Here is a 16,864-nt window from a genome sequence, read left to right as displayed (position 1 = left end):
ATTGAGACATCAGTAGGCAAGTTAAATTTCTTTCATTATCAAACAGCTAATAAGGTAACTTATCCACTTTTCATCTTTTTTGTTTTGTAGATGTCACATTGATACTGTCACTTAGAGTAGAAAATGTGTCTTTTTTGGAGGGGATTATATTTCCTTGTGATAATAAAATGGAACCCTTCTTGATTAATTGCATTGTGGTCAGTAACAATAAAAGATGTATGAAACATTCACAGTACAGGGAAGTGTGAAAAATATGTTATCAATAAGAGAATACTAAATAACCATGCTGGGGTCAGTGGCCCTTATGGTGTCTTTAAGCTAATCCCTGTACTGAGCACTATAACACTATAATCTCATCAGATAAATTCATTCCTACCCTCTCCCATCCTCTCTAGTTTCTGTATGTTCAGGTAGTCTCACAGCCTTTCTGAGGCCATAGGTGCAGTGGGTTGTTATCCACTGTGTCTAGGGCATATTATTCGATGGTGAAGCCAATCCCTCTCTTTCCACCGCCTTTTACCTCCCCAACCAAAGTAAGGTGCCCATTTTTACACCTGGGTAGGATGAGGAAAGTCGTGTAAGGTATCTTTCCTAACGTCACACGTCTAGCCAGGATTGCCAAGAATCCAACCTGTGACCTCTCAACCTCATGCTTGCTAGAAAAGCCACCTGATCATTCGATGCCACATAGTTCAGTGCTTGGCTTTTATCAGGTTCTCATTTGCAGGTGTAAATTTTTAAATTGAGAAGGAACATGGTCAGTATTGATCCTGCATATTGACTGTGGTTACACCTACAGCCGGAATCAGGTCACGCCACACACAGAACTGGTCCACTTGGTGGCAGATGTTAGGAATGGTCTCAAAAGTATTCTAAAAACAGAGGTTTCGGTTGGGGAGCTAGTAGTGGATGCAATTTCCTCCACGTGCCTTCCTCCTGTACTGAGGAAAACAGAGGATATCGTGGCCACTAATTTGTGTACCCCCGACCAAAACCTCAAATACTGAAAATGGGGAATACTGAAACACAAAAGATCTGCTTATTTTCGGGCAGCAGACATACCTTTCTCCAGTTTTCACACCACAAACTTTTTTGAGTAAACTATGTTTTCCCATTCAGAATCATGCTCCTATCTAATTTGCTCTAATTCATACACTTGACGGTCTTAGTTTACAGAGAATAACAGTAGCCACTATATCACATACAGAGCACATTGTAATCAAGAAGTATCTATTTTCATATGCTGTCATTGACCACCTCATGGATGTTTAAGAATATCTCCATTACAAATTGCACAACCTAATTGTTGTAAACATGCGATGATGCTACTGTGTAACTGGTGCACATCTCATCATTTCACAATATACACAACTATTTAACAAATAAACAAATGATGAAAACACAACTTATTCTTCAGAAATTTCAGTACAAGCACATGTCTTTTCACGTCACTGACCAGGAGACCTTTCCACCATGTTCTTGACCTTACACAGCATATGTCCAGCTACCCGTGCTGGAACAGTGTCTGCTCAATACACCGTTCATGTCACTGCAGACATTCTGGTTAAACTTCTGTCAGGTGGAACCGTGGCCATAAATTGTCATATTTCCTGCCAATAGCTGGGGCATAGATTCTGGGACACTCGATGTGACCTGCTTTTATATTTGGTGTGCCTGCGAGTAGAATGATAATCATTATCCTTTTTCCCAGAGCCTTGCAGAACACATCCAGGTCAAGTTTTTCACTTTCCAGGAAGTCAAAACATTCGCTTATAAAGGTTATCAATATCTCAAAATACCAGCTGCCGCAGAAAGGAAAAAAATGCGGTAGCGAGATAGTAAGTTCAACAACTGTAAAAACACAAGGATATACTAAATAAAAAAAACTCACTGATAGCCCACTTCCAACCTACCACACTGCTAATAGAGACTTTTATTATGCTGCTATCAGAAACAGTCCTGAACTTCTCATTTCTGTTTAACATCTACTAACATAATTCCACCAGAGTACATAATTCCGCCACCCTGAAAAGATACGTCGAAACAGATCTCCAAATAAACATCCCCAAGTACTCCTGTAGATCTTAACTGTGCATACCTGGGGGGTGCTATGCTCGAGATCTCTCAAACCCATTGTTTTTCAAAGTGGCAGATTTATGTAACCCAGTAGTGCTAATGGGGGTTATATGCAACTGTCCAAATCCGTAGGCATAACAGACTGTTAGAGAGTGAAGCAGGGCAACTGTGTTCACTTATATATTCCTCCCAGACCCCCATTTCCCCACCTTATCATGTTGATATTACCTCACTCTCACCCAGTGGACAGTATTGATCATATCTGTGTGCTCCCTACTGTTGTGCTGATGCTCCCACTTTACTAGTGTTTATTGCCATGGAAGGGTCAAGGTAAGGTACTAGGTCTCCTGATGGGTTGGCTGGGGGTGACTTAGGGGTCATCCCAAAATTTGAAATCAGTACCCTTGACTTTGGCCTTCACATTTTGAAATATCAGAAGGGCATTTTCATAACTTGCCACATAGTAGGACTGGCAAAACTATTTTAACATACCAGAAACAGCACTCAGATATATGTATTACCATCCTTTGTCACTTAAAGTGGAGAAAACTGTACATATTAGTACACAGAAAGTATAAAGACTATAGAACTTATGATTTAATATTTCTGACAGCTATTACTTAAACCCATGTGAATTATTGTGTGTGTGTGTGTGCGTGTGTGTGTGCGTGTGTGTGTGTGTGTGTGTGTATGTCACTGTGTGTGTGTATGTGTGCGCGCATGCATGTGCATCTATCTGCCATTCCCGATATAACTGTTACACAATGCAGGAGTGACACTTTGGTTGGTTACCCCAGACGTTGTGTATGCAAATAAGCATGTTTCAACAATGGTTTAATGTTATCATTGCTGTTTTCAAGTTTTTAGTGCTTCTAAACAGGACATATAACATTCCCTGTCTGATAATGTCAATTATATCATTGTATCCACCTTGTTCTACCATCATGGACCTTGAATAGCCGCCTAATGCAAATCATATTGGGGACCTTGACTGACAGATGGTGGAATTAATTAACAGGACTGATCACCAGCGAGCATGAAGGGATGTTACTTTGGCAAGTAAAGGGGGCACCCGAGGGGGGATGGAGCTTTATTTCTGTAAGAAATAAGATCAAAAGTGTTCTCGTTTTCCTTCGAAGTCCAAGATGTTTTGATGTGGTCATTAGGAAGGTTGTTATTTGACACCAAGCGAGTGAAGTATTGCTTTGGGCTTGTCTGTCTGTCTGTCTTTCTGTCTGTGACCAAATAGACACAATGCAGAATTGTTAAACATCTTCAGTACTACTTTTTTTGTCTATGGGGCTGGAAGTGTTATAAAGCAGTATGGGAAAAGGGGTGAAGTTTGCCATCCCTGATTGCCTTGTTTCTACAAAGAGTTACCATAGCTCTCCGAGATAAGCACTTAAAAAAACCGTATTAAACTGTGTGTGAAACATTTTAGATAGCATATGTTCTTAAACCAATGAATACAAAACTAAAGTTAGAATCTCATGCAGTCAGTCACCGTACAAAAAAGTAAAATTTAAACGTTTACCGAAGATTTTCAGATTCAAGTGTATGCATTAAAAACATTAAATACATTCAATATGCTAAACAAAAGATCAGCCTGGTCACTCGTAAGCTAACAAAAGTACATTTGAAAATGTAGTTTAAGCTTGGAATTCACAAGTGACTTGATAGGGGATATTCTACATTTATGATGACGAAATAATAAGGGAGGATCCAGAGGCAAGCAGAAGAAATATTACCCTTTTATTACATGTTTTACCATGATCATTTCCCCCAAGTACTGGGATTATACTATTATCTTTATTTGTAGGGATAAAAACACTAGTGCTAGGCTTTTTGAGCAGTTTGCTTCAATTGCAAGTGACATGGTCTAATAAAGTGTACTGCCTTTACAGAACAGAACAAAATGCAAAACTATTCAAAGGCTCTTTAATTCACTCAAAATTTGATTTCAATGATTACTACTACATGCATACTAGACAGCTCTATTTAAGCTTGAAATGTGTAATTTTCAAGACATGTAAAATATATGATAAACTATATCCTACAATACCATAAAACTGACAAAATCTTGTAACATCCTGATATTGCTCAATAAAACCAAGTGACATTATCAAAACATCAAACTGCTTTTTTATACGTTGGAGATGATGAGAGTCAGGTCTCAGAAGACTCATAAACTTTACATTGTAATATGTCACTCCATAGCTACCTCACAGGTAAAGAGAAAATCAGAATAATGTTCTCTGGTATAGTCCAGGTATCTACATTCAGTTTTTTTAGCATATAAATGGTCTTAGCAAAAAATTGTTGTTTTGATATCTTTGCTATATTTTTCTCTAAGAAAATTAATGTTGCAATTTTGTCTTCAACAGGCTCTCCAACACTCACAATATCAACTTTGCATAAATCACATGCAGATGGTAACCAAAATGTTGCATAAGTCTGATCTGACCATGTTGTTGCTTTTTACAATTGTCTGTTGAACATAGCAATTGAAACAGTCAGCCACTACAGATTGCAAGCCCTTGTAAATGATAGGTTACCTTTCGTACAACCAGACCTTGAGAGTCTTAATACAAAGGTACCAAACATTTAGCAAACATGCATTCAGCTCTTCCTTGTCAAACCAAGTTTTTTGTTAAACATCAACAAGTTAACACGCCAGTTGCTTCCTTTCATCAATATCTCCGAGATAAGTTACAACGATCCCGAAGACTCAATTTGATTCCGCAGCACCGATTGCTGCCAGCTCATTGAGTTAGGTTGTACATCTACCATATGTCACCAGGCACTCTGATCAACTGTCAAGGGAGATTTAGTGATAGAACGTTCAATCTCCTCAAGCGACACGAAATGTGTGTCAAATCAGACCGAGGACTTCACCAGACATGTCTCTCCACATTGGAAGGGTTCCCTATTGGCTTTTGGCTATCCTTTCCTGTCTGGGAACAATTCCAATTTCACACTGGTGTGTTACAAATTGCCCTGGTAGAACTGGTTCTAAGCACAAGGCAAAGAGGACAAAAGATGATCAATATGGCAGGAAGGCAACGCAGACACCAATATCCTTGACCAGCATCTTGAGATTTCAAAATTGTCTGGTGGAAAGCAAACTTTGGATGCAAGAGCAATTTCTTACCAAAGAAAATGGCTCGATGCTTCATGCAAGCTATTTATTCTTCATTTTCCTTTTTCAATGTTACAGATTGCAGCTTTCTGGCATATAATCTATCAAGCCATTGGCTCCAGCATACCAGTTGTTAATTGATAAAGAAGTATCATTTTGGAACTATCAATATTGCAGGACATCCTAATTATCATCATTGATGGATATCTTTATCAACTAATAATTTGTCACAAAAGTTATCAGGTCTGTCGTGAAAGTTTTGTCACTCCCCAAAATTGCATAACTGCAGCTTTTAACTTTACAAGAGGGCAAAGGTGAGACCTCAGGCACTTGCTTCAGTACACAAATCGTTAAGCCATACACAGATGATGAAGAAATTAATTTAGTGGCCAAATCCCTGAGTAAAACACACCTTAAGGATCAATACATCTGACAAATAAGATTTATGTCATATTGTATAAACTGTATTGATTTGGTCTGCTGAGGGACAAGTTCAGGGTTCAGCTCATTAATTCTCTTGTGTATTGCTGGAGTTTACAGCCATTTGTAACAAGAACCGTTAGGGTAATGTCTCTTTAATTGCATAACATCCATCTTCTAACACATGCAAAATTTGCACCACTGTAAATCATAGGGCAGTCATTAAAATCTCTTGTAATGGATCTATGATTCCAAATTTGTTTCTTCCCTTTCCCTTCTTTTTTATCATAAAGTTACAAATGAGTTTCACAATACATTTCGTAATCTGACTGTTAACTTGATCTATCCTTGAGCATCTATTTACGCACTTGTTTTTCCACTTTCCTTTTGTATATATGCCTCTTTAAAATTTCAAATAACTATAACATTAAGATCTCAAAGAAGAAATTAGGTTGGAACCATGCTTTATTGTTACCCCCATCTTAGCTGTGATTCTCTGGTTGAATGTAATAGACTTAGGAGAGAGATTGAAGCCAGGCTCTCACGCACTGGGCTATTGGAAGGCATGTTGGTAATGATCATTAGAGCAGCTGTTAGCTGTACCAGATACAAGCTTACCATACCTCACTCCTTCTGTGCACTCTCTATATTCTGGAAGAAAGCCAAGTCTTGAGAATGGTACCAGCCAGATCCTGGCTACAGCACAAACAAGACAACCTTGCCCAAATCTTTGTGTTTTAAGTTACACTTGACTCACTGGGACAAGCTCAACACTTACTGATTGATTGCAACAACAGTTGCAATTGTTTTGTAACATATCATATAAGCTGATCAGTAACATGATCATATGTACTTTGCATTTATACTTAGCCTTTGCTTTCAAAATTATGTCTTAAGTGGTGTTTGTTATTGTTCAGAATATGATACTAATCCTTAGCCTTCCTACACAGATTTCAGCACCTGGGACAGGACCCGTTTTAACCAAACAATGAAAGAGCTATCAAATTCTCTCCTAGATGTCATCCACTATGCTCAATACTTCATTGTACTAAGTAAGATTTACCCATAAACACTTGATGACATCTATTTGTTATAGACATTCATTAACATCAGCATATCAAGACACCATGCTACAGCAGCACTGATTATGTCAATGACGTAATAAAGGTTCCGTTTCCTACTTTGTTACATCATTCCTAAACCTTGCCCAAATCTTTGTGTTTTAAGTCAACTAGCATTACACTTGATTCACTGGGACAAGCTCAACACTTACTGATTGGTTCACTTACAATACGGCCTGCGTGCCAATTTGAGTTTATCATGAATAAACAAAGGTTCAAACAAACAAACAATATAAGGTTCAGTTTCCTACTTTGTTACATCATTCCTATCCCCAGTAAGTGAAAAGAGCAAGAGCAAACATCAGTAATAGAGAAATGTTCCCCATCAACTCATTACATTAAGTGAATATGCACTGCAGTAACCTACCACATCTGGAATAGAGTATGTTAGGTGGGATATGTTACCCCATGCTGATTTCCCTGTTGGAGGGAAATGATATGTGATGGAACAGGCTCCCTGCAATTCAGCACAAATGAGAGGTGCAGCAGGGGTGACTGATTGCAAATTAAACAGAGCAGAACATTATATATGCAGAGCTGGGTAGTACTGTACGGCCAACTCTAAAGATGTTGTTGTTCACCTGGTAGTGCCTAGTAGCACATAAGGCCGCAAGTTTCCTTGCAGTTTTTGTAGAAGGGTATATTTTTGCAGGGAAGGGTTGTTAGCCCTTCCCCTTTAACGTGATTGAGGCACCTCGTCAAACACGGGACGCCAATTTTACATCCCTTCTGAAAGAAAGGTGCAGCACCAACCGAGATGTCCTGTCCAAGGATTTGAACCAGGGTCTCGCGGTTACCAACTAATTGGAATCAGGAGCTCAACTGTGAGGCTGCTACCAGTTAAGCTATAGGAACATTCCTCAACTCTGAGGATACTACACCAAAATCTAGAGAAATGCACCCCCTGTTCCACCTCAAAAAATAACTCCATACTGAGATATGGAGCTGTCAGTCTGTGTGCCCGATTTCAATAAAGACTGCCTAGTTGATTAGATTTCCAAACTACATGTGGAATTGTAGTGACCTTTCACATATCAACCAACTAGAATCAGGTTTATTCCGTGCAGAGATTAATGTGGTTTCTGATTAGCCACAAATATTCAGCCACACAGGCCCAAGGGGCACATTTAGCCGGAAATGACGGAGCCCTTAACTTGCCGGCCATTCAATCACTTAGCAAAGGAAACATTTAGTTACAAGCTGATTTCAGCCCCGTAGATTTGATAGCAGCCTTTCAGCAGCTAAAAGTGGTCAATAATTTTGAATTCAAAAAGTGGGTCAGAGAACTGATGCAGGTTTGGCTAGGGGGACTCTATGCATACTGAATTAGGGAGGGAAAAAAACTATTGTAACATAATCAAACCAAAGGTAAATTGGACAGAGGTAAGACGTTTATTGTGCTTTTAAGGTAGAATCCCTGCAATACATTATTGTAAAACTGTATAATCCTAAGTGGTCCAAGAGCGTCCCCACATCATCTTAGGTTCATGCAGTATGTCTACCTGAGGGCGACTCCAATAAAAACAAACTAGACAAGAAACCAGGTTTCCAGTTACATGTCATATTCTTATGGCCCTAGTATTCCATTGGAAAATAACAATAATGAACTCTAATTTTGTTTCAAGCACAATTCCTCTTTGCTTCTCTTAGTGGTAAAGAAATAGAGGGTCTATCCATCACTGCCTACCACAATCCATACCTCAAACATCTTCCTTCTGATAACTACTTCATCTCTGCCTGACCATTGAACCAAGCGTCAATTTGTTTCATCAACTGATATGGAAATAAATAGCCCGAGTGACAAAACTATTTGGAACGCTGACCTACTTTTGTCCGCTGCCACAAGTCTCCTCCCTCCCACCCCAAATTGATACAGATGTAGAGGAGGAAATGTAGCTGAGGTCATCATTATCGCCTCTCGTTTCTGATTGATGTCAGGGAAGTTTTAACGACAGCTGCCATGAGGAGGCCTCTGCTGGACCTCGGGAGAAATTTACTTCTAATCTATACAATTTAGTTTTCATAATGTGTCATCACTACTTATCTTTTATGTGGAAAAAACCTGATGTTAAATGCACTTGTCAATGTAAGACCTGAGAAGGGGGTATAAGAATGTGGAGTAGATTTGACATTCTCCAAGTACCATGATTTGCTCTATACACAGTGTCTACTAACATTTTGTTTCTGTGTGGTTTGGTGATCGGCGCACTATTTAGCCACATCTGATTCAAATTTCATGTAGCCAGCGGCCCAGGTTTGCGCCCGAGTCTGGACACCACTGAAAAAGATTTGCATCATCCTTTCAAATGGGGACTGGCAACCCCATGTATGAGGGAGCTTAGGTGTTAGCCTCGAGCGTCAAACCTCTGCACATAAAAGAAAAGTAGGGGTGACTTGAAAATGCAAGCTGTAGTGAAGCCACATTGCATGACCAGCTAACAAAAAAGCTTCATATTTCATCCTAAGTCTGAGGTTGCTCACTTACTAACATGCAAGGCTCAAAATACCCACATACAGTCTGCAGAAAAATGTTAAACATTAAAAGTTGAAAACATTGTCATAAACCACTTGCAATTTTGCAGCCTGATAAAAATATAGGCTTGGTACTATGAATCACAATCTAGCCATGATGTAGCAGTGTACTAAAGCCTGCATCTGTAGTGATTTGTGGAGACTATTCTGTGATTCACAAGTGTTGTTCATGTGTCCAACAAGAGCACAAGATTGGATGATAAAAACTATCATCAACTTGGTACTAATTGAAGATGTATGTACACAAATTAAAAAGCAAAACTGAAATTCTGAACTGTTTCAGAAAAGTTTAAATCTTGTACCAATGTCTTCATCACCAACTTTCGCCATCATATTTTCTTACCTAAGATATTAATTATTAACGGCCATCTTCTCTAATTACTTCAACAAACTTGCAGTTATCTAAACTTAAATATCAAGGCAATGAGAGTAAACAACATTATTTTGCATGTTCCTTATTGTAGCCCATAGATCTTTTAGCACTTTCTAAGGGAGGCAAGTGAATCTTGCAACCCTTTGGCATCTATTTTTCTTGCCAAATAGAATATAATTCTGACTCAATCACTTAGCCAGTTGCAGAGGGGGCTTCTAACAACAATTTGTTAATATCTCTAAATACATGTTCATTACATATAAGTCATCATGTGAAAGTATGGATGTATTTTCGACCCATACCATCTAATAGGAAGTACATACATGTAACACTACAGATTACATGTAAATTGTGACCTTTATCTCTGTATTGTTGAACCTTATCCCATCATACATATGTACAATTAAACTTAATGGAAATGATTGGGTTATTATATCATCTTAGTTCATCCTGTATATGGTATTAATATGCATCACATTTGTACTAGTTACATCACAACTCATCTAAGGATAGCATTTACAGTAGCAAGTTCTACACTGAGTACTATGATCTCTTTGTGGTCTTTGGACTGTTTTAGTCACTCACTTTTCCTTTCTCAAGATGCCCTTGCCATGTCCTTATGATTATGTTAGAAATAGTCATGCCTTCAAGTATCAGAGTTATCAACACAGAATTGATGTGTACTGGGAACAGGGAATTTGTTTTTCACTAGAAATATTGTAGCATGGAAATCGTTGCCACCAAGTACTATAAAAGCATCCTCACTAGATAGCTTTAAACGACGCTTACAGTTAGTTTGATGTGCAAAAGTTAGGTGTGACAGGTCATTCAGTATGATATAACCAGCTGCTGTTGCGCTGCGTGCCTGAAAAGCTGGTGTGTGACGCCAAATCTCGATTATACCAGCTATATAGATTTAGATACAGAACACTACACAAGCCTCTTTACTCAGCTTTAAGATCTTTCTAGCTCTTACCCACCTCCATATCACAAAACTATCATAAACGTACTTAGAGACTTCCTTATTTTGATCTTCAGGTTTAGAACTATGTGAGTATGAAGCAAATCTCACCATGTATGCCATACACTTGTAATGTTTGGTTTGGTTCCTTATGCCCCCTTTCTCCCTCTAAAAACCAAGTAAACACCCATCTTTAAGTCAACAGGGGGCACCACTCTATGAATTGTAGATGATAAGAGAGCTATACAGATATTGACTTTTCCTTGTTTAATGCAGTAGATAATCCTGCTCCATGGGAAGTTAAGACAGGAAATTACATCAAGAGAGTAGAAAATAACCCTCTATGTTCTCCCAAAGTGATAATCTATGCACCATTCATCAATGTTACTGTTGTAGTAAAGACGGGATAACAATCTTCTTTTGACCTCAGGGCTCAAAATACTGAGTGCATTTGCACCTTAGTGCATTCAAAGTTGGAGCAGTGTACCTAATTTTTGACTGTGGGTGCACCAGTGCACCTAGATATTTTTGTAAGCTATAGGGTAGAGGTACTATTGTACACTGGTATACAAAACATTCTTTAAATTCTTGAACTTGAATTGCAAAACATTCTTGAAATTCAAGTATCTAAAGAAGCAATATAACCTTTGTGGCACTTTGATGTATTACTTTAAAATTTTGAAGTTAGCTATATAATTTCAGGCTGAAGTTGTTAAGAGCAGCAGAAGGGTTCGTAAATGTGTTTTATTGACATTCTACTTTCTACATTCTGTAAGTTTTTAGGTCAGGTGCACCTGTTCTCAAAAATGAATTTCGACCCCTGGGTCTCCTTTTGCAGTGGTACAAACTTTTCAATAATACTTTTTTTTATCATGAAAAATGTTCCGTTTATTGTTTTATACTTAAGATAAAAACAGAATTAGTATGCCAACTTAAGAATGATTTTTTGGCCATGGGCACCACTAGATGACATTGATTACTCCAAAATGTTTTATAACAAAAACAAAAACTGTATAGTAAAATAGCAAGCTAGGACAGATACTAAGGTAGGGTGGGGAGGTGTGGTGCGTGAAAGACATAGCAGGATGTTTATTGATGAAAAGAAAATTGGCAAAAAGAAAGTACACAAACTGTTGAACTAATAAAAAATGTAAATTTTTGTACTAAACTACCTAGTAATATTATTTTAGACTTATGTGCTATGTATAATAAAAGAAACTTAAAACCTTTTGTAAATGTTACATTTTCAAACACATTGGATGGGTGCCAATATATTCTGTCCAATCTATGGTATAATTCTACATATTCATTAACTCAAAACATCGCCACCACTAGACCTAATGTTGCATGTCAGTTTGAAACCATTGTGTCACAGTCTCTGGTTTTATAATGGTCATGTACCTTCTGAATACCCCTCCCTAAAGTAATCCCATCTTTTCATTACATGTATCTTTTATACCCCGTTGTAAAGCGCTATATCTGCAGGAATATAGGACAGGGGAGGGCAACAGACAGGGTAGTAAGACACAAGATCACTTTCCAAGGTAGCTAGTCTGGTTACAAACTACACTATATTTCAAGTTTTATAGCTCAAAAGCAGAGAAATTATATATAAGAAGGGACCGAAGATTAATGGCTATGGATAGAATATGCTCAATTCTCACAGGTGAATCGAATTACGGTAACAAACCTTAATTATTTCGGAACCATGTTGGAAAATCCTATAAATAGGACGACATTATCAAGGCAAGGAAGCTGAAAATGGGAGGAAATCCCGGCAGATGTGTGAAGGTGTGAATGAGTGAGGGTACGTCGCACCTACCGTGACAGGCTGTCTATCAGACGTCACACACTCAGCCCAGCCATTAACATACACCGTTACCTCACCATGATGGAAGGTGCACCATCACACAAGAGTGGCAAACACGCTAAGGAAGGGTCGGCACTTCACCCGTACGCACAATGTCTTGGTCCTGTTTCTTCATGTCCTCTAGCTCAGATTCAATCTCAAAGAACAGCCAGCAAACATCCCGACAGTCCAGTTGCTGAAGACGGCGGCATCCAATTGTACATCCTAGCAGATAGCAGGAGAGCAATGTTGTCATTCTCCCTCCTCGCTGCCCCCTCCTGACTTTACCCCTAATTTTCACGCCAACTTGGTCCTGCGCATGGCGCTGCCCCCGGCCGTTGTCATGACGGGAAACGCCTCATCCATATCGGGAGAAAAATGTGACAATTAAGGCATGGGGGATGTGATTCCCCATCGCGGGAAAGATGACTAATTATGAGAGAAGCAGCAGCAAGTGAGCCCTGAGGCGATGCAAAAGCAAAGCAGAAAAAAAAGCAAGAAAAAACAAAATGCCGGGGGGCACACCTAGGCAAGTTTCCCACAACTTGGTAACATCCGGGCTTGAAAAGGCTGTCAACCTCTCCTGCCCCAGGTGGGAACTACGATACGGACATTACCACGTTAAACCTAATAACCCTCATCTGATAGCATCTCAACTGATAACAAAACAATTGCCTTGTCATGATCCTGCCAATCATCTTCCAAACTGTGGTCAAGAATCTATCAAACCAAAAGCCACCCATCTTTTCTGCATACACAACTTAATAACATATTTTCCATCCAATGAATATGGAAAAGAGGGAATCGCCTCAAGGATAATAAAGCCGCACGGCACTCCATTCAACCATAGATGGTCTCGAGAGACAGATTTGAGCAGTTTATTGTAAAGTGCCAAGTTAACAACATGCTAACCACCCCTGATTATATTGTGTGCATCCCCGTCCCCAAAATCACAGCACTGTAAATACAGAAATCTTCTTCTGCCCACATTAAGTATACCTCAGTTGTTATCACACTTCAGCTGGAGCCTATCAGCTCAACAGCCCCTTCAAGCCACACCTCCCAACAAGCTGACAGATGCAATCTTGTCTGAGGTACATGTATGTGTAGACTACATAACTAACAACCACAATGTGAGACAGGAAATCTGATTGAATCACAAACAGACCAGACATGTCCTCTGGACTGTCTATCATGGTTGTGATAACCAGGGCCTTCGAGGAGCAAGGTAAAGAGATTTCGTAAGCTGTTCCACCGGGACTAGCAGTAGTTTATTCTGGGTCTAGGTGGTGACCGCAGGTCTAATGTCTTTTGGCCAAGGCAGATAGCATTTGATTGGTAGGCCAGCTACGTAACCAGCCAATCTATCCTGGCATTGATTTTCAAGCAGGCAAATCCCAGAAAGCCCAGAAAATACCTCCTGAAACAGCAAAATATTCCACCTTACGTACTCTAAATGGTGTTGATTACTTCTGCACTTTGATAGCTCCGTAGGGAGAACACCATATTTGCATGTACACCATGTTGAGATGCTGCGTGCTGTGTGCTAAATCATAGGGTGTGAAATAGAATTTATTGGAGAAGGAGGAAACATTCATTGGATTTTGCCACCCAGACCAGCAATCTATTTTGATGAGTCTAAATGAGAATAACAGTTCTGTTGGATCGCTTAAGGCTCTACCAATCCATCTAGGCCACCTACCTAAGAAGCCAGGAGATGATTTAAAGTTAATATATCAATAGCTAAAAGAACTTGTTTGCATATAGAACTTAATTGGGAAGTCAATGAAGGACAAATGTACCAATCATTCAGTCTGTGAGTTTCAATGCTGCTAGTCCAGTCATGACTATAAATTTCAACATAATACATACACTGATTGCAAAGCATTTGTGAGGCTAACTTTGGCAGGAAAGAAAACAATCAGCATATCAACTTGTAAAAGATGTTCTCCCTGAGCCTTCTTTATGGGTAATCAATGGATTTTGAAGGTGAAAAGTCAATAGACAGGAAGATATCATCAATGGAAGAACATGTTCTCTCACCACCAAGAAATCAGCACTAAGGACAGTGCTAACAATATAATCAGCACCACGGACAGCACTGACACAGTAATCTGTTACTTAGTAAAGCTAAGTGCCCCACATGAACATGACCTTCTCCTGCAGCTTAACTGTCACAGAGGACATTCAAGAGTTACCCACCGATGGGATGAGTCTTATTGACAGCATGAGACAGATTTACCACAGTTAAAGCAAAGCTGCGTCAATGTGTTCCACATAGAGTGGATGGCGGAAACTGTTATCTCCACCCAAAATCAGGTAATGCAGGGAAATGTATCAACACTGCTCATCACACTAGATCATCAGATATCTTCTTCTATTATCTATATACTAGTGGTTTTATGCAAACTATCCTTCTTATTACCAACGCTATTCTAGCATGGGTCAACAGAGATATACCCATATGGTATTTAAAACGACAAATTTCACAGAGGAAATGCCTCATCTTCATACTTCCTCTCCTGTGTAGAAAGGGTTATCTCCGGTGTTACAGGTCCCTAAGGGACAGCTGATCTGCTTAAGCAGTTGAACCTCTTATAACTGACATTTCCTGGTGCTCTACAACGGCATCTGCCAATTAGCTGTTCTGACACCATTGATAATCGTTAAAGAGACCAGAAATGGATCCCTCATAGTTGCACTTATTGATACAGCTACTGTAGTAAGGATGTATACAGTTTGTAAATGTTCATACTTGCACATGTAAATTCTATTACATTTCTATTCAAAACAAGACAAGTTAAGCGGGAAGGAAGAAATAATATTAATGTTGCCTTAGATGAAAATCAGGCTACCGTGTAGAGAACAGTAATAGAGCATTCAGGAAAGGAAGAGAAAGTGACGCCCTTCACGGACCTGGCCAAACAAAATAGGCTCCCCTGCTACAACCTTCCTGACTTGGTCATACGTTATTTCATTCTTATTCCAGCAAAGAAAAGCAGCATAGACAGCCACATCAAAACTCATTTTTCAGTGCAAATGAAAACTAAGTGCCATACATTCTTAAGCCCAAGTGCACTGTATATTAAAGTTGTATGTGCTGAAATTTACAATTATACAAAATTCCATGCAAAAACTGTAAAATGAAGATATCCATTCTGAAACATTCACATAGAGGATCCAACTATTTGAATACACCTGTGACAGCACAGCATCTAGCTGGGGTACATTTTATTGGTAAAGGTACAAGTAATGGGGGCTTAACTTGTTAGGTGTGAGGAATGAATGATATAACGACTCCTGAAGTTAGATAGTCACATGTAGGACTTGCAAGCTTCAGTGGATTGTAAGACATCTATTGGCAACAGTACATCGATCCTTAGATTGAATTTTCATCTTTCTTGTTGACATGTGTTGAAGAGAGCCAAGCAGCAATATGCTTTTCTGCTCCCCCAGATCTAGGGATCACAGTGAAGATGGTGTTTTAAAGCAGTGAAGGCATTTTTACAATGGTGAGCGATTACACAGGCCCACAAGGGAAATCAGCTGCTTCCTACCCATAGGCCTAGAGGTGCTCTTCTCCTACAAAAGGCTTCTGCCAGAAGGGAAATGAGTAAGGCATTCTGCTAGGTGTTTCTTCAACAACATGTGACGTTATCAAGATGAAATTAAACCATATGTCTCAACAAGTTTTCCTTGTATTCATACCAGCATCATTTTGCTGAAAATTACATGTTAGATTCTAACAAATTTTCTATGGTTATATACGTTGCTATTAGCACAGTTTGCAGTACAAAACACAATTATGACAATTTGACAGGCAAGGGCTTTGCAAGGCAGTATTTTCTATAAACAACCTCAAAATGCTGTAATAGAAATACTTGGCATACAGATTATGTTTTTGCAATAATGGATAAAAGGTAGGCTTCAATGAAAGTTAATTTACTAAAATAGGATGATGGGATTACAGCTCAGGCTCAGGCAGGCTGGCAGTAAGTGCTCTAGCACTGATTTCTCTACCAATACTTCCAAACCCATTTACCCAATCTGAATATTCATGAACAAATGGTGCAATACAAATGGGATGGGCGCCTTATTTGGACGTGGCAGATTGGAATGGTACAGATAGATGGTCTTGGTAACTCATGCATGGTAATGAAGTTGACTTGTGCTGACCTCTCCTAAAGCATGCTGGGAAGATAACCATCAGTGACTGGGGTAGCTATGGTCTCCATCTTGTCAATAAGGAATGTCAAAATGTGCAGTATATTTTATTACGATGGCAGTGTGTACCTTTTTTGATTCCATACAATTCCTGGTGAATATTCAGCAGGTTGCACAACATTTCTGCATCTACAGTTCAATTATCAAAAAATCATGTAGGATGAAGAAA

The 16,864-nt window shown here is 39.1% G+C and overlaps 2 protein-coding genes across 4 annotated transcripts in view; one reads left to right on the top strand and one right to left on the bottom strand.

Annotated features, from left to right (window-relative positions):
• LOC136448945 (peptidyl-prolyl cis-trans isomerase-like) overlaps window positions 1–16,864 on the top strand; it is a 306,630-nt gene that overhangs the window by 158,072 nt on the left and 131,694 nt on the right. The window lies entirely within an intron of this gene.
• LOC136448937 (ankyrin-2-like) overlaps window positions 1–16,864 on the bottom strand; it is a 208,899-nt gene that overhangs the window by 123,433 nt on the left and 68,602 nt on the right. Inside the window, exon 1 of one of the 3 annotated variants that reach the window (XM_066448665.1) lies at window positions 12,584–12,622. The exons of the other annotated variants lie outside the window; for them this stretch is intronic. Within the exon in view, the coding sequence (XP_066304762.1) occupies window positions 12,584–12,607 (24 nt within the window). The 5' untranslated portion in view covers window positions 12,608–12,622. Of the gene's footprint in view, window positions 1–12,583; window positions 12,623–16,864 lie in introns of those variants that run through there. 3 annotated transcript variants of the gene reach the window in all.

Source organism: Branchiostoma lanceolatum, chromosome 14 (genome assembly GCF_035083965.1).
Source record: "Branchiostoma lanceolatum isolate klBraLanc5 chromosome 14, klBraLanc5.hap2, whole genome shotgun sequence".
Lineage (NCBI taxonomy): Eukaryota > Metazoa > Chordata > Leptocardii > Amphioxiformes > Branchiostomatidae > Branchiostoma > Branchiostoma lanceolatum.
This window is presented reverse-complemented; position numbering and strand designations above follow the sequence as displayed.